The sequence below is a fragment of the Varroa destructor genome, unplaced genomic scaffold (assembly GCF_002443255.2).
Source record: "Varroa destructor unplaced genomic scaffold, Vdes_3.0 BEIS01000005.1, whole genome shotgun sequence".
Taxonomy (NCBI): domain Eukaryota; kingdom Metazoa; phylum Arthropoda; class Arachnida; order Mesostigmata; family Varroidae; genus Varroa; species Varroa destructor.
Genome location: NW_019211458.1, coordinates 27,541,108 through 27,569,007, shown reverse-complemented (window position 1 = coordinate 27,569,007; position 27,900 = coordinate 27,541,108). Strand labels below are relative to the sequence as shown.

The 27,900-nt window shown below is 45.5% G+C and overlaps 1 protein-coding gene across 6 annotated transcripts; it reads right to left on the bottom strand.

Moving 5' to 3' along the window:
- Positions 1–545: 545 nt before the first annotated feature.
- On the bottom strand, positions 546–27,574 carry LOC111251848 (kinase suppressor of Ras 1-like). Of its 6 annotated transcripts, none has more exons than XM_086989153.1 (4): positions 27,158–27,574; positions 22,547–22,684; positions 2,510–2,614; positions 546–2,353 (listed from the first exon to the last, which is right to left on the bottom strand). In XM_086989153.1, the coding sequence occupies exons 1-4, from the start codon at positions 27,235–27,237 to the stop codon at positions 970–972; spliced, it is 1,707 nt and encodes a 568-aa protein (XP_086845279.1). In that variant the 5' UTR covers positions 27,238–27,574; the 3' UTR covers positions 546–969. The 6 variants fall into 6 exon arrangements, with proteins under 6 accessions (XP_086845279.1, XP_086845278.1, XP_086845280.1 ...); XM_086989152.1 differs by lacking the exon at positions 27,158–27,574 and adding an exon at positions 23,165–23,305; XM_086989154.1 differs by lacking the exon at positions 22,547–22,684 and having other exon boundaries at positions 27,158–27,569.
- Positions 27,575–27,900: the final 326 nt, after the last annotated feature.

The window sequence follows — 27,900 nt, the reverse complement described above, 5'->3', positions numbered from 1 at the left end:
GCTTACGACTCGAGGGCACAGTAGATTTAGCTCGCTGAGTTCTATATCGGCCTCTACCTTGTACTCGCGTGGGTGGCTCATGCTAGCCGCCGTCGGTCGAGCTAGTTTTCGTCAGAGCCTGGGCTTCGAAGCGCTGACCAGCTGATCCCAGCAAGGACGCGTATGCCATCGGCCTCCACTATTCTACCCCATGCTATACACACATAGCTAGCTTGATCTGGCAAAATTTAGAAAAGTTTATGCATGAAGTTGTTGTACGACAGTAACCTGAACAGGGTAACGGGTCAACCAGTCAGTTCGATGATTTCGAGCGAGGTCCAGTAACGTTCGTCGCAAAAATCCAGCTGAACGAAAGCTGGTTAGCCTCTTAGTGTATATATATTTATCTAAATAGTAACTGGTAGAGGCGTGTCGCCAGACTAACTGGTTATACCGGTCTTTCTCGTCTGCTAAAACTGGTTCGACAAGTAACTCTTTTTACTTAAACGTTAAAGCTTTAACATTTAAACTGCTAGCTAAACGGGTAGGTCAAAGACACATTTGAATTTGATGTGAATCGGAATCCTGTTTATTTCCTTCTCGCTTCTTTTAACTTAGTTGGTACTTGGTAAGTTGTGCGCAAAATGACTAGGTCACACCTTCTTTGATTTTTCACCTTGTGGTTTGTTTTTTTTTCCTCGGAGTGTTGGGGCTTCATTGACAGCATTTACGTGTTTTCGTTTCAGGTAAAAATGAGAATCTCTCAACATGATGAATCCATCGTCAACATTGATAAAGTACAGTGAACAACAGAGGTATATTAATCAACGACAGTAAACAATGGTAAAGAATACAATAGAATGACTAGACACTCGGGTTCGGAATGGTCGGCATCGGTGGAGGTGGCGATGAAAGCGTTTTGGCACCCTTAGGACTGCCACTGCTTATGCGCGGCAAGAGAAGTTCGAAATGTGTTCACTGCACTCGTAGTTAGCGGACAAGGCCAAGCCCAATGCGGTCAAGGCGATTAGGCGTAGAAGAGCTATGTCGTCTGTGAAGTGCTGAGCAGGCGAGTTTGTTCTCCTCAAGAAAGGACAAAATATGCTTGAATGTAGGTCTATCTTGAGGCACAACCGACCAACATTTTACGATGAGATCACGGATAGGACGAGGAATCTCGGAGTGGCTCTTAAAATCGGCCGTGAGCCCGTTGCCAATTTTATACAGCGTTGCCTCGATCGACTCTCCTTCGAACGGTTGCTGACCAGTGAACAGCTCAAATAAGAAGCTTCCAAAAGCATATACATCTGCCGCACGGGTAAACGGATGACGTACGGAGACCTTAGCTCCGTTAATGTGAATCTTCTTCACTAATTCAGGAGCCCAAAATGCCACCGTGTCTTTGAGCAGGCATCCATAGCCTTCACGGACCTTGTCAACTTCGCCAAAACTTTGATCCAATAGGCAGATTTTAGCACGGCGCTTTTCTAGTAGTACATTGCTTGTGTTCAGCTTTCCATGCACAATACCCTTGGCGTGGAGGTAACCCATTCCTTGGGCGACCTGACGTGCTACGGAAAGCTTCTCGTCGACATTGAGCTGCGATTTGGCCTCCGAAACCTGGGGACCGTTTCGTGGTGAAGTGACGATCGCCAAGTTGTTACGCTCGATACAGGCTCCCATAAACAGCGAGCAGTTCTCATGACGAACTTGCATGAGACGATTCACTTGAGACCAGAGTTCTTGCGATCGCTTGAACGTGTAAATGGAGACGGCCCCGTGCCAACGGCCCTCGTAAATGTCGTTCTCTCGCCCGTGTCGCAGGCGCTGCTCGAACTGCAGATCCTTAGCCGGGATGCACCATTCAGACACGGCGTTGTCGGAGTCCTCGTTAGCGATAGCCGATGCTTGCTCTGGTACAGAAGACAACACGCGCTCGGGCGAAGACCAAGTCGCGCTACGATCTTCTGTAAGCTCGGCGACAGCTTTCTTGGCCGGGGTCGATGGGCTGGCGGGCATAGAAGCAGTGACTGGGGCAGATGACTTCTTTGTGCCTTTCATCCATGAAAAAGCCGTCTTCAGAAACTCTGTAGGCGATATGGGTGATTTTGGACTCTTGGGCGACGCAGGGGCGGAAGCAGAGCCCGTGCTACACGTGGCCGCAGCGGCTGAAATGGCCTCCGGCGTGAACGGGAACGCGGTTTGGTGGCACCGACGACGACGCAGGAGTTCGCCACCGGTGCAAACGTGAGGTGCGGCATCTGCACACGTCTCATGAGCGATATACCCGCAGTGTTTGCAGCGGATACCGGTGAAGTACACAATCTTGTGGCAGGTACGGCACTTCTTCGTTGCGCTGAGTCTGCGCTGAAGCCTACAGTAGAAAGGGCAGAAAAGAACAAGCGCTCTGTTAGTTTATAAATACAAGAAACACGCACCAGCTGAGACAAGAACGGCAAGTATTCCATCTCCTTGCTTCAATTCGAGGTTACACGTTTGTAAATGACCAATTGGACTTGACAATATTTACCTTGGCAACATGGGTTCCACAAAGTAATCCTTCGAGTAATCCATGACAGGCGAGCTGGGCTCGCTGCGTGGCACGCGATTCACTGGCACCGTAGACATGACGTCTCTGTAGAATGTCAATAGTTGCACATTAGGAACAAACGTTTATTGAAGATCACTGACGCATAATCAGCACTGCTGCCAGCTCACTATCTGTAAAACTTGCATTGATTTCGTTTGCGATTTGAATCCGCTTCTTGTTTAAGTGAATCGAGTTCTATAGCGTTAGTTGCAGTTCACCTAATCTGACTGTCCGCCTAAAAGGAGTTCCTCGATCGATGCTCGTCAACATGAGACTGGTACCCGACTCAGGTAGAGCCGGTCGTTTATATATCAATCGCGCATCTGTCGAGGGAGAGAGGTGGCCCCCGATAGTCGAAGAGCGCGCTGGTTGGCGCGTGGCAGATGTGCTCACCACATGACTCCTCAACGGCACCATCGGAGGCAGCGGCGACGGCACAGGCCCACAGGACCGTGCACACACATTGGCGGCGAGCGACAGAGAACCGCTGCCGCCTCCAACAACAACAACAGCAGCAGCGACAACGACAACAACGGCCCGATAGGACAGCTCAAGCCCAACAACGTATCGCGAACAGGCGACCACTAGGCTCTATGACCGTAGCCGCACCACTGGCAGTAGTAGTAGTAGTAACGAGAGGCGATCAGGCCTGAGCATCTGACAGTCCTCCTCTGGCTGTTTGTCCCTATATGACACCGTCCCTCTGCATGTCTGTGTGTCTATCTATCTATATGGTCGTGCGTGTATGGGTGTCTGTGTGTGCGCTTGAGTCTGTGTGATTGCTGCTGCCATCGCCGTTGGTTTGCTAGACTAGGAAGAGAAGGAGAGCTAGTCGCCAGCATCGGCAATGAGGAACCAAACGAGGAAGAGGTGCACGCGACCGATCAGAGAGCTCCAGAGAGAAAAAGAGAGGGGACAGACGGGCAGATACATACACGAAAACAGAGAGACACACGCTGTCTTGCCATAGCGAAGGAGCGGGAGAAGAGAACCAGGGGCGGTGGGGGGAGAAAGACACTAGGATACCTCAAGCAACCGGCAGAGGCGAGCAAAGAGAAACCAGTGTTAGAAAGACCAGCTAGGTTAAACAGTTAGCCCATCGAAGTGCAGGCAGGCAGCATGCGCCATCATCTTGTGACGACTAGGAGAAAAGGAAAGGATCAGCTTGTGGCAGCAACCCCCTAGTGTACTATGCGTACACCAGCGTATTGCCGTGGCTGGTACTCTGGGTAGAAAAAAGGGAGGTAGAAGCGAATAAGAAAAAAGGAGAGAAGTCCAGGAGCGAAGAATGAGTGTGGAGGGGACGATGCACCAGCAGGCTGGTGGACGAATGGACGGACAGAACGACCATCGGTTGGCTCGCACGGACAGCCTGCGCGACCCCCAAGATATACCCTACCGCCCTTTGATATAGCCCAGTGCTGAATGTGCCTAGCAAGGGAGCCAGTTGTTTCGCTTGCTTTGACTACTGCTGTTGATGCCAGTGCCGCCGTTGATGTTCCCTTGCTACTGCAGTAGTTCAACGACACGGATAGGCTGCAGACGAGGACGAAACCGACCATTGAGTATAAGAGCTAGTATTGTGCGTGCATGCCTACTTCTTGTTTGACGCATAATGCCCCATCTGAAAGAAGAACAGTGAAGATCTGATGCCAGCCGGTCGATGGCAATGGCGATGTTGGCGGTGGCGATAGTCCAACTCCCGCCACCCTTCTTCGAGATATAAGGCCAGCCGCTGTACACCAACAGCAGTAGTGCCACTAGAAAAGACGGCGGACAGACGGATATAGGATCTCCTAAAGAGAAGACAGGCATAAGCCAGCTGCGCTGCTGGAACAGACGCGTCTGGCCCGTATAGGCAATGGCGGTGGAGCGGGCCCCTTCATTGGCGCGTGCCGGCTCGTGCCGGCCACCGGAGAACTCGTCCTCGAGACTTGTAGCTGTCGAAGAAAATCGACAAAAAGAATGAAAAAGAAAGAGAGACCAATGGCGGAGTCGATCGGAGTTCGGGAGTCTTAAGGGAGGGCAGAACGGTGGAACAGACGGTGCGCGCGTGCAGCGCCTCATCGTACCTTCTGCTTTTGGACCTTGTATGGCTGCGGCTAAGACGGCGTCTGCCTCGGCTACTGAAGAAACACTGTATCCTTTTTTCTCTCTCTCTCTCTCTATATATGTGGGCGATTTGCCGAAGTTCAAACCGTTGAGGAGCAGCGAACTTCAACGATAATGAAAACGTCGTATGAGTAGTATGAAATGGGTAGTTCACAGTCGGGCATTATAGGCGCATCATTAACGCTGATAATGTTGACAGAACGGAATAAGTCGAGTTTAGATAATGGGCAAATTATACAAAATCCTGTTGGTCTGACATAGTGTGGTGAAAGGCAGTGTTGCTGTGCATATACACTATCTACGAAGTACCATGTCAGAGGTCTCAGGCGACTGAAATATAGTTGTTTTTAGGCAAAGGTTAGATTAAAACAGAAAAGATAGCAAGCCCAAAGCACCATCCCACGGATGGTACTTTGGGCTTGCTATCTTTTGGATAGACTCATCAAGACATTAAGACTTACAAATCTGATTCACGGAAATCACTGCAACGGAGCACTCTGATTACCCACAGCGTTATTAGATTCTAATCCAAATAACAATTCAATAATATTTTCAAGCCTAGAAAACAGACTATCAATTTCCTATCAAAATAACTATAAAAAACCTAAGAAAAAAAAAGAAGAAAAAAGAAAATACTATTAATTTCCTTGATCCATCCCATGCCAATGTGAATTAAATCAAACAGCACCAAGTCATGGAAGGCTATAACGCTTTGCTCCAAATGCCACGCACCCTCAGGTTACCATTGCGCAGACTGGGGTTCAGGCAAGCTAGATTCATCTAAGAACTAGCGATACCTAGAAGTATAGATACGATTGATGCAAGCTCAATAGAAAATAGAAGGAGCAAGATCTATAGCATAGTAACATTGTCATAGCTCACCAAAGGACAAAAAAAGGTAGCACTATCTTGCATCTGACCTGTGATCATTGCCGAATGGCTTTTTGTTTGTTCCGAACAATTAATAAGATATGGCCTCAATTAATACTGGCAATTTCCTGCCTATATAACTATAATTTGTCTCTAGTTAATCTTATTTGCCGCCTGAAACATTACGCCGACGACCGGTCGCTCTATACCACAAGTAGATTAGTGATAGACAGATGGATGGACGAGATTTACTAAATTTACAATAGCAATACGTATACCGTAAACAGAGGGTACGCTCCACGACGAGCGCGTCCAAAGATGTCGATACTGAATAAATGCCAGTAGTTGCATTGTCGCAGCAGCAGTAGTGGCAACGGCGGACACGAAAGCTCTACTCAAAATGCATTTTATATTATTACCACCTCATTCCTATCGATAATCAAGAGTCGCGAACAAATTTTTTGGTTTACAAACTTAATATAAACAATGAAAAGGAAAAGTTCCGTATTACCGCTCACAACGATACCGCGTGCCAGTGACTAGTAGAAATAGTCCCGCCGTACACACATACATTTACTTTAACATTAATCTCTAATTGTTTAAATTGTAATGGAGGAAACACATATACAGACTAGTGCAGAAATAGGCCGTTGGTCAAACTCAAGCCAAACTGAAAGAGAACTATCGACCGTGATTCTTCATCTTTTGACGATACTCGACACAGACAGCATCTCGAAATGTCAATTCATATACTTAATAACGATAAATTTGCAATTAGGACCTAGCGTTATTCATTACTACCTTCTATCTTAATTCAGTTTAGGTACAGGTCTTCTTAACCATGCCAGAGCAAAAATCGGCTCAGCGATCAATATGACTTCTGTTCTATTGGCAGCTAATTGATCCCCTTGCCTGATTATTTTCACGTTAACCAACAACATGATCATTGTCATCATCAGCAGTATCTGAGACAACAGGGGGCGTATCAGTATTTCGTCGAGAAGAAATTGCTTCATCGAAGCAGACCAATGTGTCTCTTTTGGCTAGTTCCTTTTCCTGGCTTCCCGATGCTCCCGCACATGGGGCCCCTTCCGTCGATAGCTTTGCTTGCGCATTATAATACACGAGCCATTGTTTTTAGAGTCGTGGAGACCAGCCGAGCCAACGAAGAAGCAGTTCGGGCAAACGGTCGTATCAACAACAAGCGAACGATCGGAGCGCCGTCTCATTCCGGTCCTAGCTGGAGTTGTAGAAGGGTGGAAGAAGTGGCGCTTGTAAGGAAGAGCACACTTAAAGGTGGCAGTGGTGGTCGAGTCGTTAAGTAGTAGGTAGTCTTCGGTCTGTATCGAGATACGCGTGGTTTTCGCTTTTATATCGGACGTCTGTGAATATATGTAACAGACTGACTGGTCGCAGGTCCTCTCGTCTGGCAGCCACAGATGATGAGCAGCAGCAGCGGCGACGGCGGCGGCGGCGGCGGCGGCGGCGGCGGCGGCGGCGTGCGCGCAAAAAATCCGTGGGCGGTTAAACATGTTGTGGGTATGTAACGGTAGATGGTTCGTCTGGATCGCTAACCGGCTTAGCCTATGATGGTTATGGCGATGATTATTATGATTGCTCCTGTCACGTCCATCCGTGGCTTGCTAGCGCAAAAAGTGGCCGCCCCTTTTCATCAAAGTGGGGTGGGCTTTGAAGAAATACGTCAAAGGCGCCCATACTACAGACAGCACTCATACCAAAATACAGACCCTGTTGCGAGTTACCGTTTCACGTATTTATCTTATGTAAGCACGGCTAACACACACGTACTTATTCTGCAAATATATAGATTGACCGAGAGTCCACGATTGGGTTCCTAATGCGATGTCGTGTGATTGTTTCAGCTTGAAAATATGTCAAAGGCAATGCAACAACAAAGGCCCTCGACGTACAGAAAAGACCGATGCAGTCAGTAAAACTTCTAGAGAAATTTTTTTAAATGTTCATCGTTCTATCTAACGAACGCTTTCGGTCCGCTTTGTGTTTCGTACCTGATAAATAAGGAGCTTCAATGCTTAACAAACGAATATTTCGTTGAATAGAGCAAGTTCGAATGTCTCGGTGTCAAGTACTAGCGTTACTTAGGTCTATAGCCAATCTTTCATATACTTGGCTATATATCACATTTTGATGCAGCAGATGATTCCTGGCATACTTGTTTCAAATGAATTATCGTGTAGCTGGCTTTGCCCTTGCTATTGACACGAGGTCGTTCTAACTTGCGTTATTTCACTAATTCCCTTTTACCTACATATTTTTCATATGATTTCAGCTAAATAGAGTTCTTCGGTCACTGTCAAATGGACAAATGTCCTCATGTTTTGACCTACTGACACCTTATCCAAACATCCATCTACCTGGCGTGCGCACCCAGACGCACCCAGATATTTTCCATAACACTCAGTGATTCCGAATAGATAGCACCCACGGTACTACTGGAAGTCAGACTAAAGCTGAGATTCGTTTTCGATGGTCTGTTTTTTCGTAGAAGTAAAACAACATCACAGGGTCGCGAAGTTCTGCCACACGACTGATCACGGTTGGGACACTTCCAGACGCTTCTTTGAGGTCAGCTATACATAGCTAGGTGGAAGTAGATTTAGCTTTATCTCTAAAAATACCGAAGGTGCCTCCCTCGGGCTAGTTCAATCACCGAGGAGTGCTTTGTTGTATGTCGACGAGCTATAGAAGCTATGGCCAAAGGCATCGTCAACTTTCACCGTCCATGCCGCTTTCTCGCCGATGTTCATCACAGCACTAGCATGATAGCATAAGGTCCTGGATAGCGGCCTACCGGTCGGCCTACCGGTCGGCCGACCGTCGGGCCGGTCTGCTTGCTTACTTGCCTGCCTGCCTTCTCTTCTTTTATGCATTTTGCTTTGGTTTTCCTTTTCGCTGAGTTCTTTGATGCCGTGCTTCGTTCTTCTTTGCGACGCGACATCGAACCGAATCTCGGCGTTTATGTTACCACTGCTATTTTGGCGCTGCACTGATGTCAGAAGAATCCATCTGCGCATCGATCATCGGCGAGATTGATTTGCCGACACGATTATTCGAACCGATGGGCACGCGATGACACTGTGCAGGAAGAGCGCCGCAGAAGTTTGAGGCGGACGTTTAGCCACGTCGATAATAACAACCACAGCAAAAAATGGTTTCTGATAAAATTATAATATCCGCTTAACGTCTGCGTCAGCAGAATAGTGCTAACACGCTATAGCATATACCATAGTAAGTAACCATGAGTTTACCTGTCTCTCTTATATACATGAGAGAAAGTTGGCATGGTTATATGGGTGCATGATAATGCAATAATCCATAGATACGTCGAGTAGAAATAAAAATCATAGATAACACATGCCGGTTTTGCTCAGACTCTGAAACCGTGACTCTGAAACCGTCTCTAAATGGGTCCGTGTCGAGTCTTAAAAGAAGCTTTGGCCCTAACCGTGTCTGCCTAGCAATTGGTTCGCCAGCTTAGGCATGCCATGCAAAGTATGAATTAACACACTTTGATGCATCTGCCAATCTTAGATTTCTGCTTCATGTATTATTAAACAAACATCCCGTTATCTTTGACTATCCGAAGGCCTTTTAGTGGTATTCAGTAATACACCTCACTGATAAAGCGCTGAAGTGCCATATAGCTTCAAATACATTACCACAAATTCACTCTTGTTCGTTAAACAGGTCGTCGATCTTCACCTCCGGCTTTCATGATATAGATATGACGACATCTCCTTAAGCTACAATAATATTCCACTCAGATTTGACTAGTCGGGGCTACGTGGAATCGACCACTCATTGCAACAAAAGTCAATGCCAAATATTGCCGCAAACTGCAAAGTATTGTTTATTTTTACGAAATTTTAGGTAGCTACTGTATGAGCGTGTCGTACGAATCAAGGTCCTCTTCTCAGTAGAACCTCAGCAATGGCATATTTAAGTCGTTCGCGTTCTGTACTCGAACGCTACCGACCTCAAATCTCATCATTTTCGACTGCTAGCTTCTTCAGTGGGTCGGAGAACTTCTCGTTCTCTAATCAAACGACAGCAATTGAGACGCTTCGCATTATCGTCTCTTGTCTTCGGCTGGCTGGTGGACGCAAGCCGGCCACAAGAGCCCATGGCGTCTATGACTGATTCGGCAGCTCCATTACGTTCAGCTGCAGGTGTTAATCAGTTCGCACCTTTTTGGAGCCTTCTCCTTCGATTGCGTAGCAATCGTTTCTACCCGGCCAGTTCTATCAGCTTCTCAAGTCCCCTTTGTTGATTTAGTAGTCTCCGCTAACGATTTTTTTTATCTTGTTTATAAAGAGCTCTGGGGTTAGAAAGTGTCGTCTGGCCTTCCTGACAAGTCCTTAAGCGGGACCTTCTGATCTTGACCGCTTCGGATCGGCGAACCCGTTGCATACGATCGCAGGCACAGGCTGAGAAGGCGTAATAAGTTTGGTTTTTGGCACACATATTATAGGTAGAAATTGAAGATGGGGGTTCGGTCAGTCAGTGAGTCAATGAAAGATCTGCTATACATGTAAATTGAGCCACGTTTTTGTTCTTAAGAAATAGCGGCAATGAGCTTCTCGGCCATGAGCTAACAGACGACTGGACTGAATGGCTTAAAAAAAGGTTACCGCCAGCTATTGGCATTTGATCTCGAGATATTACTTGCTTGATCATTGTAGACCTGATTAACTGCGCAGAGATCTGTTACAGCATCTTTTAGAATAGTGACAGTTACAGAGTAGACGATAATGGCATAGTTCTTTTGGTAACACATTTGTGTTTTTACCAAACAACCCAACGTTAATTTGGCCAGAGTCCTGATAGTACGTTAATAAACGACAGTATGGGTATGGGGTGTATTTTCACTTAATCGGTCTACATATCTGTAACACGCTTTTGTGATACTAGGTAAGTGCTGTCGGCTTAAACCGATGTATTGACTCCGTTCCTAAGACGTCAGCGTAGAACTGCGAAAATTTACATCTAACTTAAAGACCTATGGCAAATGAAAACTAACAACCTCTTAATTATTGATCTTTTTCATTAAGTTACTGTTAGAGTATGACGCATTTTCAGACGTTGAATAGATATCGCTATGAACTTGGTACTTACCGTAGATGGAGCTTGCTACTGCGGCTAGTTATAAAATGGCTCAATTTTGAATAGAAAAATGGTAATCACAACAACTATCAGATATATAACAGCAGTAGTTGTATTAGACTACAAAACTGAAAATCACACGGAGAAAATAATCTATGAGCGCATAGGGAAATGTGGATGGCTGCTATGTTACTAGACGATGTGGTGGCATTGTTTTGACCCGTCGGGATAGGGAGCTTTAGGCAAAAACAAAAACGAAGTGAATTTTCGGTCCTCGGTATTTTCCTTGGTTATCTTTAATTCAGCTCGCCTTATCCAGAGCTACCAAAGCCAATACGCTGGTTAGTAGCCGTATACACTTTTGGAAAAATACACCACTAAATCAAAAATATTACCGTGATAATTTACCGACACGGCCAGTGCTGGTGGCCGCCATATTTGCAAACAAATGCCATAAATAAAAAAACGATAAAGTTCCAATGGCTGTCGTTATTTGTGCGCCTTTTTACCCTGAAAACCCAGTTTCGGCTTTAGAAATATGCATAGCATCTCGATTCGTTGAGAGAAATTTTTTGCTGGGCTCGGGTCAGCTAAATGTGGGCAGCGGTCTCCCTCGGTTCATTAAAGTGCATATCACAGCAGTTCTAAAATTAGCACGAATAACCGTATATAAAAATACTAATATTATTACTATTACCCTGATTTCTCTAGCAAGCTTTGGTGGTAAAGTGAGTTTTGTGTAGGAAATTTTACTTCTATGTGGATAATATATCTAAGAGTCCGCGTGAATATGGTTATTTAAATACATCAGAATCGTAGCGTTAAGTATATATAGTATTTCTTTTTCTTGTAGTACGATTATATAATTTTTCGAAAATTATACAATCGATGTGCATTTTTTAAATAACGAGCCAGTATCGATGATAGAAAGTTAACCGGCACAAGGTTTAATGACGAATCAAATGGCAGCATTTTGGATTCACGTCAGCTTCTACGATCGAAACGAGCGACTGAAGCATACCGCTTATTGCGTCATAATGTGCGAAATATTTATATTGTTACATCGTAGCGTTTATACAAGGTAATGATTATTAAGGAATTGTTCGATTTTGACAAGATTCGAAGCGGAGGCTTTGTCCCGATCTCTATCTGGCTGTCTAACTGTAGACCCTGCTCAGACAAAGCCATCGCTCAAGGAAGAAAGGAAAAGAACAATCATAATGAAGGTAGACGACTTAAACGTAACAACGCCATTGATAGCTTTCTAAGCCTAAGTTGACAACTCAACGAGTGAACTTTCAGAGCCTAGGGCTAGGTCATTTTGTTACTGCTATTGGCAGTAACAAAATAGAATTCTACTGCTGGACATCGATCAAAGCGAGTGCTTATTGCTCGAACATAATCCAGTAGTTTGTGAAGATACTCACTGCGTGAAGGCCGGCTAACTTAGAGGACTTGCAATTAAGTAGCACACGGTAAGCACAATAGCAATTAATTTAAGTATGACTTTCTATTCCAGTCGTGTCCACTATTCTATGATACGCCCCATTTAGACAAATGTAGTCTTATCGCTTTCATAAAGCAATTTGTCGCGTTTTCTCAGCCTAACACTGACATCTTAACTTCGATTCGGTGTCACGCGTTTCACAGTGTGATTATTACATTGTTTACGAAATTTCGCCCTTCATTTACTTGTACGCCGCAAATAGTAGATCAGTTAAGTATAAAAACAGATATCGAAATTCATTTAATTAAATTTTCAACGTAAGTTATGTGCTGCATTTTCTTAGCGCCTGTGGAACGCGTTCTTGGAATGATCTTATCGATTTTTAATTGGTGCCTAATCGGATCTAACTGTGATTGCGAGAATTAGATAGCAACAACAAAATACCTATGGTAACGACCGAAGTAAAAAGGTCACAGTTTCAATAGCTCGATTCGTTCAACTGTCCCACTTTACCCCTCCGCCGATGCCGTGACAATGCTTTGCATCTCTAATAGATACATTTACGATACGAAGTTCTCATCGTGCTTGATACAGCGCCATCTGCGGTGTTGGCGCACGCCATCAGCGCCAATAGCGGGAATAATACGCCGCCATTCGTGGTCGTGTGCCGCTGTAGATCGCGCTCATTATTACTCCTGTATTTCCCTTTTTTTTTGCTACGAACGGCCACTGAGCTACTTACTATTCACTAGCAGCAGTACGAAACGGCCGTAGGTCTCCTTAGAACGTCGGCCTGTTCTACATCGCCCGTCCTCCCGCTGATCGTCGTTCCCAATATCTCTCCGCGGTCTGTCCTGCGTTAACGACGTCTCTTACTTCTTCTGCTGATTCTTCTGATGCGCCAGCCGACGACGGTGCTGAGGGCTAGCGCGTTGTCGGTTTCTGGCCTGCTGGGTCGCCGGCAGAGCACTGATGATAGTCTTGTTGTTATAGTCGCGCAGCAACGTGTGCCACTACACAACGGTTTAAAGGTGGACAGCTGTTCGGTGACGATGCGTCGCGCGCGCCACACTTCTGCTGTTGTCGTTTCTTGTGGCGGCGCTGCTGCAGCAGCCCCTATGTTGATCAGACTTCTTCTGCTTCGTCTCCGTAGACCTTTGCTGTGCCTTGGCGGTGTGACACAGCCTATCCATCTGCCTGCCCGTCTGTTTAATGTTGATACGACTACTCGTGAAGGTCTCGGACGCCAGCCGACATCCGTAAACTAGCAATCCAATAGATGCCGTAGAATCGACGATCGCTTGTGTCTACGCAGCTATCGAGACAGAACAGCCAGATACAAGCAAGCAGAGAAAGAACGAAGGGCGCTTAGATTCAGGTAGAGCGAATTTTCATCTGCGCAAACCTGGTGCAGTGGTAAACGGTAATATTGGGCGGCATCTGGACGAGAGCCATCCATAGAGTGTTTAGATATCAGTATACAACACCACAAGTCGTAGCAGTCGTTTGATCAGCATACAAAACCTAAATTAAAGCACTGTTTCGTGCCGAATTGGCATGCCAGCGTGGGCCAGAGTCGCATGTTGCAGCCATACTTAGCAGTGCCGATACTTGAAGTATTGGATTAAGCGGTGATCCAATTGTTTCTAAGCGTGGCGCACGCTACCCAGTGTACGTAGCTGGTTCCTTCGAGGTGACAGCTTATTCTTTTTAACGTTAAACCAGCGACCTATACTGTCTGCGCTGAGGCCATATCTTCTCTTTGCCTCTACACAGTTAGCGAACTACAGAGTTGCAAGAGTGCACTCTCTACACGAACGACTTGGTGCTTCCCGCGTTTCACACTGATATAGTAGCCTGTCGGCCTTTGGTTCGTCCTGAACCAGTCTTATGCAGTACTGGCTGTAGTAGTAGTTGGTTGGCTCTAGCTTGAACCAGCATTAAACATAGTACAGAAACCTGTGTGTGTGAGGATAGAACGAGCAGAATACGCAGCAAATAGGTCCATGTGTGAGGTGTGTAGGTGGAGAAACGGAGACATTTGAGGTGAACTATTCGTTGAATCCAGAACGCTCAACGCCGGCTGAATGCTGTGTTAGCGCGGCACCGGCCTAACAGCTGGTGTCCTGCCTACTGCTTTGCCAGCCAGACGATAGAAGAAAATGAAACAGCCGTGATGTCTAAGCCTGGACCGTGTCCTACACTCATGCATCCATACGGTCAGGCACACAAATGCACCACATACAGTCACACATGCAGAAGTCAGGCCATGCACCGACAGCAGTATAGTGGGTGAGTTTGCGGCGTTTGTTTTGCTGAGTCGATTGCTTGACGCCTGGTTCGCTTGTGACCTAGCCCAAAGACTACAGACATGTCAGCAGCAGCGACAACAACAGTAACGATAGGAGTCAGGCGGAGGAGCGTGGCCTGCGCACGCCACTCGGCCCAAAATTCGGAGGATGTATGGCGGGGTTCGATATCCCTATCCCCCACAACTGGATACATTACTACGGCTCGTCCGCCTACAATGATAGCAGCAGCAGCGACGATAGCAGCACTCTGCAGACTGACACTCACACCGGTAACGCAAGAAACGATGGTATTGTACCGAAAAGTGAGGCGCACTTGCCGAGGGGCATATGGTACAGATCTTTCTTTAGCTTTTTCTCTGTCTTTCATTCTGTCTCACTCTAAATCGCCAATAATCTCGAGCATTATCTATTCCTATTCTCCTCTACACCGTTTTCTAGCAAACTTCTAACCAGGTGAATGCCAGTGTTCAATGTTAAGACATGACCTTCTGATGGTCGCGTTCGAGTAGTCTGCCAGCGGCGGTCTTAGGGCCAAGGTGCAAAGAAGTGATACAACGAGAATGGCTGGCTAGAAGCACGCCGAGCAATAAGATACCTGGGCAACCAAGAAAAATGACCCAGTAATAGATAAAAACGGTGGATACTCTCGCATGCGCCAAACACCCGTGTTTAATAGAGGCGGACAAGAATAAACTGGAGTCAAACTAGCTATAGAGAGTACACTGTTAAGTTGGACTTTCAGGAGCTTCTAGCCGATATTATCCTAGTCGGTGAGAATGAAAAAAAAAAAGGCTACGATGACAAATTTTTCCGAGAGCCTCAAAACTATTATATGAATTTTGTCATTGGTTATCAGTGATGTGGCTACCGGTCTTTACGACGATACCAAATCAAGCCTCGGTGACTGCACGAGTTGGTATCACTTGTAAACGGCGACATCGTTCAGATTGCGCTAACGCCGCTATATATGGGGTGTCTCATATCTGTGTATGCATTGGGAAAATGCTCATAGGTGTCAAAACTCCTTTGATTTGGACTATTTAACCGTTTTCAAAAAACAGAGCAGCAAGACTTGTTTAGAATGCACGACAAGTAGAAAGTACAAAGTCTGCTGCAAGAAATTACGATTTCTTCTAGCAGATTTTGTCTCCGTTTGAAAGCTTACGGATCATGGCAGCTATTGTGCATACCGTTACCATGTACTTTTTTTTTGAATAAATAAAATAATGACATAAAATTACTTATTGCCATTGTGGATGCGCTTCGGTGCTAGATATCGTTCTGGCAGCAGCTTAAGGTAAGGTAGTAGTTCTTTGCTTAGTGACCATGCCTTCCCCCCTCCATGTTTTATCGAAGTTACACCGGTTGAGCGTCTTCCGGCATCCGTCCTAAACATATTAATCAAATTGTTCAGCTACGATACACTTCAAAAGCTTGGAGCCTCAACTGTTGGTTCATCCTGCCTTTGAAAAAAGCCAAACTTCTTTTTTTTGTTATGTCTAAATTTACTTTCCACTTAGCTGCATGTTTCTCAATATTTGAGCTATATTTCTTATCCAAGATCCTCGTAAACAGTGTTACCGGCCGATGAAAGGTGGTCGCCAGTTGTCCAGGTCAAAGGCGAAACTCTGTGTGAAGAATTCAGTAGTTACCTGCAGACGTTTCGATAAAAGCTTCGCATCCAAGTTTTGAATTTGCCGTTTCCTGTATATAACGTACTGACGGTGCCTTTAGCTGCCATTGTCATGTTATGGAAATGTTTACTTTATTTAATGAGTATAGTTTAAAAAGTAAATCGTTCACAAAACTCATTTTCAAAGGCTGCAATATTATTTGTGAAGATTATTATTAAGGCTTAGAACATAGATAGCCTAATAAGTCCACATCAAGCATCAAAATTCCGAATAACATACGTGTGAACATAGATAAATACTTATCAATACGGATATATATACAGAAGTAGTTGAAGCTGAGTTTCGACTAATCAAACTAAATCTATTGACAATTTGAGCATCACTATATAAGCAGACCGTAAACAAGATATGGGTGAAGTAGATGAACCTAAAACAATTTTCTTAATAAGGTTTTGCAAAGACGTTCTATACGACTGAAGATTTTATATATTGACTACGCAGTCCTTTAGTGTCTCTCAGGATACGTACAGAAGAAAACTAACTAATGACTGTAACATGAATAGCAGCTTTCTTCGAGAGCTTCTATCAAAAGGGTAACAAACTATGCGAAGATATCGATACGCCAATATTGCCATCATGAAAAATGCCTATTTTTTCAGCCTGCCGCACAACTGGACAAACCAGCTACTATCATGATAGGCTCACCTAGGCTGCTTGCCAATCGAAACCTTTTATCAGTACGTTTTGGCAAGTAAACACAGTGTTCTTGAGGAGCGACACCTGCATAGTCAAGCCAGTGAGCCCCACCATATGTTCGTGGCGATCTTCTTTTTCGAAAAAAAAGGGAAAGCGAAACGCAGGGAATATAACAGAGATCTTTATCAGACTATTTTATTGGAACTTTTTCTCCGGTGTCCGTTCCGGATCACTTCCACAACAAAAGGTTATATTGAAGGCCGTCGTTATCATTGAGGACGAATTCGCGCACGTAGAACGATAAACCGGCATCTTTTCGCGTCGTGGTGGTATTTTGAAGAGTGTCATTGGCCCTGTACGTCGGCTAGTGTCAAAAAACAATTAACATTCACCCTCTGCTGGCGCTGCTGCGGGCGGCTCAGATGCTCGACTTTTATCACGGCGTTTTCCTATTCTCATAGGGCTCTGGCACTTGTGCTGCGTCTAGTGCAGAATTCGTTAGGCCTGCCTGTGAATAGTAGGAGTCGTTTTTAGCAAATTGACGTCCAGGCCCATTATATTCGGTAGGCGACAATGAAACGATCTATGGGGGCAACACTGGGACGGGCGCGTGGCGAGCGCCTGTTAAGGCACAACTGAGCTGATGTCGACATCAGTAGCAGCAACATCAGTGGCAGCAATCAACAGTACCAGGCAGAAGGAACACCAGGCGTTCTTCAACGGACTTAGACACAGCGAGTTACATTGGACTGGTGGGGTTCAGACAAACGGGCAGATGAACAGGCGGACGACCTCGGCTTGCTTGTTGCCTCGCCCAGGAGTGGATGAGGCGCCTCGACCGCCTGCACGCGCCATACCGTCGACCAGCTGCCGATTGGCGCTGCTTAGGCGGCCAGGGGCTTTAACCTGGAGCACGGTCCTAGCAAGTCGACGTTGTCGAGCTGCATACACACATATACATATGCTAGTTCACTCGAGGCATTAGAAACGACTAACAGCGCGGAGCCATCGTCGTCATCATCATTGTTGTTATCAGCAACAGCAGCGCAACGTCTTTCACTGGTTGTCGCTGTTGATGGCGAGCTGGAGGCGCTCCTTCTGCTGTGGATCGTGGCCAGCCGCCGTCGTCGCCACTGCGCGGCCAGAAGACGACACCAGCAACGGGCATAGATACAAGTAAATGTACGCAAAGGCCAAACTACGCCACGACGATTGGCCTAGCTAGGTATGGACAGCGAGATGGGAAGAGAAAAAAAGAGCGGCAACTTGTGATGTTCGTTGGAATGAAGACCGACAGGCGGCAACCATCAGGCTAGCTGTATGGCCCATCATAAAGCCGGCACACGTCGCTGGCACGACTGCGCGCCAGAAGTCGCTCTCGTCATGAAGCCGCCGTCTGCACCCCGCACATGGGGCATCTGGTGGGCTAGCAATTTGCACCAGGGTTAGCGTCTGGTGTTCCCTGAGAATAGAAGAAAGTGGCGTTGATTTCGCGGTGACGCACGACGAGTGACCGGTGACGACTGCTTATGAGGAGCCTCTCTTAATGAGCAGGCGAAGCGAAACGGTTTGTCGTGAGCCTTTGCGCGACTCGAGCCGATCGATTGCTGTTGTCGTTAGAAACATGTATGTGTACTGTGTATGTAGCCTGTTAGCGGTGTTGAGGGACCATCAGATGTCTGGCGGGCCCTTATTACGTGGAGTATACTATGATGATGCTGGCAGTTATTCAGACAATGTCTAGGGCAAACGCACGATACTGCTGAAGTCTCCACATGTTGCACCGAAGAGCTTAGAACGAAAAAGTCACTTCTAATAGTCACTCGAAGAACAGCAAATTAGAGTACTAGCCCCTGGGGGCACCTAAGCTGTCTAGAATAATTTGGGGTAACAGAAATCGTCGTGCATAGCATTCTTATGGCTAAGCAACATGTGTGAAATAACGACTATTTTTAAATCGCATAATCGTATACTTGTATAGTCTATCTGAAGGTAGCATGTTACGCTGTTTCTGGTATGTTTCTTTCTAACTTGCAGAACACAGAATCTAAATAATGCACAGATGCTTGAGGCGAGCAACTATGAAGCAATCGGAACCATGTCTGGAAAATGCTACCTTAAAGAAGATTCCGTAGCATTAGTCGCGGAAAGACCGGCAGCAGCCTCTTCATATAAACCGCTATTTCATAATGAAAAAATTTAACGAAATATGTTTATTTGTGCCTCACAAAATCTAGGCCAAATTTGCTTACATATATGTCTATATAAACATGTGATAGGTAATTTTCACGAACAAATAGATTTATAACTGTAATATATGTTCTTATATGAGGAGGAAATAGTACGCGCTGCACTGGCAACTTGGAAAAAAAGGTAATCTTAAGCTCACAAATGCTGTTTACCTAACGAAGCAAGCTTTGCCTTCGCGTCGCGTCCGCACCCTTGAGTATTGCAATAGCTGTCTTTCACGGGTTCTTCCATCATTTCAAAGGTAAAGTCCACCTTGAGTTCAATTCTCATTTTCGCGAACAAATTTCGAAGCTGCTGTTGTCCGAGGGCAGGTGAAGTAACGAACAACCCTGTCGAAAGCCTCTTGAACCCCTTTCCGAGACCAAGCAGAGGTGCACGAAGCTGACACCATCCCCTTTTGATCTACTAATATGTGATATGCCGTCTGAACGCGCGGGTGCGGCAGATGTTCCTAACGGGTCTCCAGGAGAATCATCTCCTTGAATCTATCGATCTGTTAAGGCTAGAATATGTACTGGACGCGAATCCATTCGTTTCGAGTTAACCCAGTAGAACCAGTTGGGTTCGCCAGCAGACGCCAGAAGTTCGGCAGATGCGACGAAGGCGGCACGGGCCAGCCGTCAGCGCTGCTGCTACCGCCAGTGCCGTTTTTGATCTCTATTCATCGACTGCACATACATTTACATATACAGTCACATGCATCAATTCGTACATGTATATATATATATATATATATATATATATATATATATGCGAAAGGTAGTTGTTACGTCTTTCTTTTTCTCCATTGACCCCTTCAGCCCCTGGTTCGTGCCATTATTTCTTTGTCGCATACGGCGGGCGCATAGAAGCGACAAATTACATGTGCTCACCAGGCGCGTGGCGTGCTCTAGCTGGGATTACAGTCGGGCCTAATGTTACGGCTACCGGTATTACTTGCCGCAGAATCGGTAATAGCGATAGACGGTGGATGTCTGGCTGGTTGACTATCCCCAGCCGACCGGTTCCTTAACGCTCTATGCACGAGTATATGGTGTAAGTTTGTGATTAGTTACGAGGACTCACAACAGATTTGAGAGAAAGTCCGAAAGCGGGTGTATATCTCGAAAAAAGGTCCACCAGATGATATCCTATGACGGCTACACAATGTGCTATTATAATACAGCCCAGTGATGTTAAGCTACAAAAGTGAGAGACTCATAAGAGCAGCGACAATGATGAACTTCGATAGTCCGTTGCACTCGTTCTGTAGGAGAAGTAAAACGTGGACATTGTCGGGGTTGCGCCTCGGCCTTAAATAGTGCTGACCTCTGAGGTCATCGTCCATAGCGCTGGCCAACGTTTCGCCTCCCGTTCACCAGAGGTTACAGACGAGTTACCGAACTTGATCGCAATCAGACTATGTTCAGTTCCTCTTCTGTTCCAATCTCCGACTCTCGATGTAGTGTTGGCTATTTACTGATCTGAAAGATGCAAGTCACCCTCTTTTGTCTTTTTCTTTTGTTGTCGTCGGTTATGGTGACCCAACTGACCAGCAAAGGGTGCTGCTCGTGAAACCGCGTGCACTCATCGAAGAACGGACCAAAGGCACGTCGTAGCTCACGCTACAGCTCAGCGGTGGAGCACTCCGACAGTGGCAGTAGCCGTCGGCACAATTACGAGGTTCGAAAAGCATCGATTGAGTTCAAAGCTCTGTCGATCGCAAATTTTTCTCTCGCTATTTTCTTTTTGCTATACTGCTTCTTGGAAGCTTAACACGCGGTCGTCATAAGGTCGAATCGCTGACCCTGTGACGATCGCGCGTGTCCCATTCGAATCGAAGAACATGAGTCGAACCAGCAATGATAGCGATAGACAAGTTAATAAAATGAGCGAGAGCGTTTTTATGTAAGGACATCACCCCTCGTCGCGGAGCAGAAGCTCACAGGAACAGCAATCCGGTGCAGTGCATGTTACGCAATATGACTATGAGTTCAATTTGACGACGACAATAGTTGGCGAGTCGGCCTGCATGTCCTGTTGTCAGCGAATTCATCTAGTGAATCCTGTGCATATAGTCAAGGTGGCATATTGCCAAAAATCAAATAGGACGGTAACTACAGCTGTTTCCATTCATAGCTAGCCACATCACAGTACACACTGTAAAGCTTCGATGAGAGCGATGATGCAACAAGACGTCGATGGCTCTATTCTGAAACTATTGACGCTTCTCGTGCAACGCAACGCAACGCTAGGATCTAGGGTGCCGCTAACTAGAAAATAATGAAGCGTGCGTGCTTGGTTTGGCATAGGTAGCCCTCGGTTTAGACCTGAAAATTGCCTAACCTACGCCTTATTAGCGTCATCAGCCTTATCAGCTTAAATCCGTAGGAGTGGTGATAACGACTGAGAAAGAATGTGTTTATTGTTATTTTTTAAACTGTATTTTTAAACTGTATGTAGGAAATAACTAAAATTGACTTTAATTTAATAAAGCAGCATGTCTTAACTTAGTTGAAAGTGTTGATATCGCCGTAATTATCGTTATTATGCTATCCCACACCGTCGCCATGTTAAATACCCTCCAGTTATATTGGAATTAGGCTGAAAAAATTGCCTGTTCTATGATACCAACAGATCTGAGCGACGATCTAACCCAGTTACTTGCTGGTTTAAGGCCAAAAAAATCCAGTGCGACTACGGCGGTCTCTGGAATCAACCTAGCAACAGTCATCTATGGGGGTCGCCAGTTGCCGAGCGCCCTTACTCAAACAACGCCGTTCTGCTCAGTTTGCAAGCCTTTTCAAAAAAAACGCCGTCGGCGATTGGCGCTTAAAATTTTGGCGCCTTTATTCGTTTCGCCATGGGCACACCAAACCCCAGTAGCAAATAGGATACTGATCCCACTTGCCACCGACAGAAGGACCTCGACCGCTACGAAGTTTACTCTTGTCGGCTGATCTCTACTATCACTCGGAGGTGCTCGTGGCTGCAGCAGTTGATGGCGCAGCAACCTCAGACCTCTCTTTTCCTTTTATTCATTCACTCACGATGTCTCGCGTCTCTCGTCGTTGTCTCAATTGACTCTCTGGTCTTTTTGTTGCAGCCGCCTTTAGCCGAATTCAGCTAACAACCGATCTACGGTAGCAGTAGCAGCACCGCCAGCTCTAGCACCCCAGTCTCGTCCCTGAGGGGCCCATCTCTTTCTACCCGTCGTCAGACTCCGGCGCAAATGCCTGCCAACATCGGCCTGTTGTTTGTCTAAGGTGTCACTCCTTCCAACGTGGGCCCGCTACGATCACCTTTAAGAAGAATGAGAAGCCTGTCGCGAGCGGCGTCTTACGAATTGTGCCGGTAGAGTGCTGCTGCTGCTACTACGACCACCACGAGTCAGTTCTAAGACGCAGAAGACATTTGCGGAAAGATATTGCGAGCACACATGCAGGCATCAACAGATACGCACGGACCCGCGAAGGATTTACTCAATGAGCTCGTGGTTTGCCGGTACGGAACGATCCGCACTCGTACACACCTTGAATGGGGTTGTACTCCAGAAGGCTGAAACTGAACTGCGCCGTTCTCCAGACAACCTCGATTCATGTGACTGTCTCCTTCCAGATGTGTCTTGGCGATGCGGCCGAATGCGAGTGTGTGTCTTCTGAGGGAAGAGCTGTCAGAACAGATTACGAAACGTAGCGATTAGGCGCAAACGAGAACGACCCATCGGTACGAAAACTTTTAAAGGCGAAATCAGGCTAAAAATGCTAACATGCTCCAAATAAGCACATCAAAAGTAAACAGGACTAAAACATCTAACCAAGCAGATTCTCAAAATAGGCGACAATGATAAGCAGACGGGAGACAGGACTTCATGCAATTAAAATGGCCAGGTAGGGGGAAACGTTAGCAGTACTTGAATTGTATGTCGTCTCGTATGACCGACTGTGCGTTTTTGTGAAGTGGTGAAGGCGTATGATGGAGAGCTTGCATCTCATCGCCTCAAAAGTAATTACTTCACGCCGGTTTCAAACCACATGGCGCACATCAACGATGACGCTGGTTCTCTGCTCCGGTGTTCTCAGCCTACAATGGACCGGAGCAAAGAAAGCATCTGGCACACGACGCTACGCTAAATGTATTCGTAACTCACCCAAACGGCGATCGGCGAACTAGCCTAAAAAGGCGAAGCTGCGTCAGCAACAACGACGACAAGATCTGCCGGTCTTGTGTCTGCATAAACGACACGTGTCGGCACTCAGTATCTACAAAGATTTCTTAGCCTGTTTCGTCCTTGCCTAGCGGAAAAAACCTAACGGACCTCCAGATCCTAGGCTAGCGGCCCGTAAGGTCACAGCTATGTGCCGTATCGAGCAGCAGCGGTACCAGCCGCAACGGCAGTGATAGCTGCTGCTACGAAAATCGACAGTTAAAAGCCAATGGTCGTTCGATGGCCAAGAGTTCGCTTGTCTTGTAGTTCGTTGTTTACGGTCGTTACCTAACCTGTCAACGTTTAGTCACAGAAAATTATCGTATCTGTATGACGACAGTAGAAAACAAAAATTATTTTGGCCATTATATGTTTTCAGCGCGGTCATAAGCCGCGATGGTGCGGTCATCTGAAGAATACAACCCGCTAACACGTTTCTGGAAGAGTACAAAAGCTATCAATGTTACAAGTAAGCTTCCAGTTAAGTAAGTATCTACACGGGAAGAAAATATGCTTTCATCGACGTATGAAGTTTTCTGTGCCAAGTTCTTACACACGCATGTAGTTGATAAGTGGTTGAATGCTATCTGACAAATAAATCAGTGAGTAAACGACTTCCGCTGATTGAGATTCTGAAGCAGTTGTTCCAACCTAACTTTAATGATAGCAGTAATGCAGAAATGCGGCGCAATTCATCGAATATCTGAATATGATGCGATGGCCCTACACATACAAGGGAGGCTAAATCGTATTCAAGATAATGTAAAGGGCATAAAAATCAAGCTCATTAATCTTGTAGGCGGTTTAAGCATGGACTTGCCACAGATGCTATACAAGAGCAACTACTTCACGTTGGACATCGAACTCCTTGCAAGTAATCCCTACGAGCGATCGAGCCTGTATTTGTCCTATAATGCATCTGATTGGTTGAGTCCAATTTTCGATCTGGCCACAAGCCTGAGAGTCATGCCTTCGGAAGAGGACTAACGACGTACGCGGTACAGTATAAGGCGCTGTGTTCGTATTTTTGAAGGTTGTAAAAACCCCAAGATGAACCTTAATCAAGCGGCAGTACCTAGCGAGGTTTCTTTGTAGTCATCGTTTTATCCACGTCGTATCGTTAATTTGCAAACGAGAACTGAGTATTACTCGTATTGCACTAAGACAATCCTTGAGCAGAACTACAAGCTAACTTGCATCTACGAAGGAACCTAAGTGCAACAGTTCGGCACCGACGCAATCTAAGCTCGCATGAACAAAATGAGCGTCTGTCTATCCGCAATATAGTATCACGTTTTATAATTTTCAGCCTTATTTCGACAGTTGGTAAAATTTGTAACAATGTTTATTCGTTTCCTAGAATGTTGGTGACCTTTGTTTCCGTTTTCGAGGAAAAATTTAGGTACACCGGCAGAATTGCAGATACCGTCAGTCGTCCCCGTCATCGTACGGTGGTTAAGCGTTCGCCTAATTTCTTTACGGATAGGTCCAGGTCCGAATTCGGACGTAGACAGTTAACAACAGTCAGCCCGGAGGTGGCAGACGTAAAACGTCCATTTAACTAATTATCAATAACCGCACGTTGGTAGGGTTGGAATAGGTTAAAAAGTGCGCATCAAATGAAGCTCATCAACTTGAGTGAGAAGCTTCTATAGAGGCAACTGAAAAACATTATCAGACCTCCACGGGTATTATATTGTTATTAGTCTATGCTTCTATGGAATGATCTATTTAAGCTATCCTTAGTCCTACACAGTAAATATGATGAAGTCTGATTCAAATTGGGTCGTTTAGTATAAAACGAGATATGACAAAAAAAGTTATTTTGGGTCGAAGTATTATTTATAAGCTTCTGGTATTTGGATATTATCCCTGTTGTAAAAAACCGTTTCTGTAACTCAAGTTGTCGAAACGTTTCATGACAATATGTGGCTACTTAATACGAATGGAAGTCCGCTCCTGCATTTTTGTCAGCCTGGTTTTTATATTGTGAGGTCAAGCGATCTGAGTGACTCGACTCTCTTGTCTTAGCTGTCCAATGCAAGCTTTTCTTTTTAACTTGTCAACAATAACCAGAATTCATGAAGCTATTCATATCTATCTACTACAACACAGGTACTGGACCAGCAGACCAAGCTTTTGCTAAAAATCCTTCCGTTCATGTCCTGCTAATTGAGCTTGCACCTATTCACTGACGTAACCCCCGGCAATTAGCGAAGAGGGCCCATGTTTCATCACAAATCGTAGTCCGGTCGAAGAACAACGATAGAGTGAAGCGCTTTCACGCCTTTTTCTTTTAAGCCTCGTTGATATTTTGTCGAACTCATTTGTCCTAATGTTGATTTGATTGAGCTAAACAAGTGTAAGACGTTTACTTACAGCGTGGCTAAATGTACGCAGTCTTGCAGTTTTGGATGCGGCTTTCAACTATTTGTTAGTTACCTTCACAGATAGTCTTCTACGAGACACTCATTTCCAAGCTTCCCGCGACAGCAGCTTCTAGTGGTAGAAGCGTTACAAGTCACAAGGTTTGTTTATACGGTGAGTTGTCTTCGCACCCATGTCAATGAACCACTTGAATTTTCTGTTTTGTCATGGTGCACTGCTCAGAGCCCGAGTGACGATATCCGAGTAAGTGATCTCAGATATCAAAGAGTACAAGTGTATCTCGGGTAAGAACAAAAACGTTTCGAAATGTCAGACAATTATAAAATAAAAATACAGACAAAAAAAACGTCATCTTCAAACATGGGATCAATGTTTGTCACGTTTCGTATTGACCCATCGAACATATTACACTTAGTCAACCACGGCGTAGCGGCAAGAGCTATTTTGCCGATCATTAGGTAAATACCTATTTATATCAATGGCTTGCTTGCTATCAAGCATTATCAAGTCTATTAGGATGCAGCATTTTTCCAGTTGAATAATTCGTTTTTCTATTTTTTTTTTGAAAATAGTTTGGCGATCGAACGATTGGAATACTGGAAAGCAGAATTATACAGACAGTTTCTTCAAGTCCAAACTCTGAACTTATAGTGATACAAGACGTTTCCTCTCGCTTAATCTTTCTCTACCCGAATACACAGCTTGAAACGAACGACTTTTCTACTATTCGTGTTTCGTCGTCTCTATAGAAATACCTGTAGCTATATCAGATCCTGAGAGAAGTACCAGATCACTTAACGGATGCTAACAGAACTCTGCTCTTGCCCAACGTGTGTAGTTGCCACGGTGCTTTCTATAGCTTGGAAACAATTAGCATTGAGAAAATTAGTTTGGGCCAAGGCAGTTAGTTTGGCTGCTTGTAAAGCTCGCTCGTTCCCAGCTGATCGCCGTAACGTTTGGAGTTTTCAGTATTTTCATTTTACACAACAGCTTCGCCCTACCCATAGCCCCTTTCTCGACGAGTAAATGCACGTATCTCTCTGATCAGCTGACACCAAACCACGGGAATTGTTTTGCAGAACTGATGAGAGCTTCCATCTGTCGAGCGTCTACAATCATATGAATCTGATACCGTCTTGTGGCAACACGTGTAGTATGCCAATATCCCAAATCAGTTTAATGTAGAAGAACTCTGCTTTGCTTTTCATGTTACTGGTAGATCCCGAACAAATACATACGCGCGCAGCAAAGATATGAGCTTATCAAAAAGACCAGAAGGATCATGTGATCAGTATCTGCTCGCAATTATTAAGGTCGTTATCAGTGTTTAGTGAGGAGCCGGATCAACTGATTTGCACACGTTATACTTATATATCAAACGTGTGCCATTGAAATACGGTTTTGTTTACGCCACATGCATCGAACCTAAATGGACCTAACCGACAAAAAAAGACTCTTCTCATCGTTTAAGATCTGCAAGGAAACGTCAGTTCTTCAGGGCAAGATGACAGTATGCTGAATTCAATACACTTGATACAAAAACATTACCGTTGAATCGAGACGGAGAAGTTATTGTACCATAGATCGTGCACAGCCATGGTTGAAGGTCGCTGATGGTTTTGCGGCATAAGTAATGTTTTTTCCAGACAGAGCCATGTACACGTGCACGAGCAATGCGATGCTATATGACGTGATGTCGATTGCTGCAATAACTATAATGAGAAAGACGGTAAGGGACTATCACAGATCAGAAGCAGTTTCATACTCGCTATCTGCAAAAACTTTACAAGCGATCGGTATCAGTACACGACCATACTGCATGACGTGCGGCTTCGTTCTCTACAGGCAGGCTTGGTAGTCGAGCAAGTCCATCATTTCCTCTCTCTGCTGATTTTCTACCGTCGCTCTTCTTGTTCTTGCTGAAGAGACCCTTCTCTGCCGAGAAGTCAGCTGTTTTGCGTAGAATTTGTTGGCGGCGTGTATGAGCATATGCGTAAGCAACAGCGTTAGTAGCAGTGACTTCACAGCAGCCAGGTTGATCGTTTGTGAGCGGCAGATGGCGCACACGTCGGCCCCATTACGACGTCACGCGTCAGTGAACTCCAGCACAGCACGCGACAATCCACAACAGAGACAGTGACAACAAGGCAACTTGAGTTCGTAGACGTTCCGAAGTACAAAAAAAGTACGGGTGCTGACAGCGACCCTTGAGATGGGGACAAGTACCTATGAAGATGCTTCAGCTTCGGATGCGTCTGACGGATACGAATCCATTTGATAGTCTATCGGTA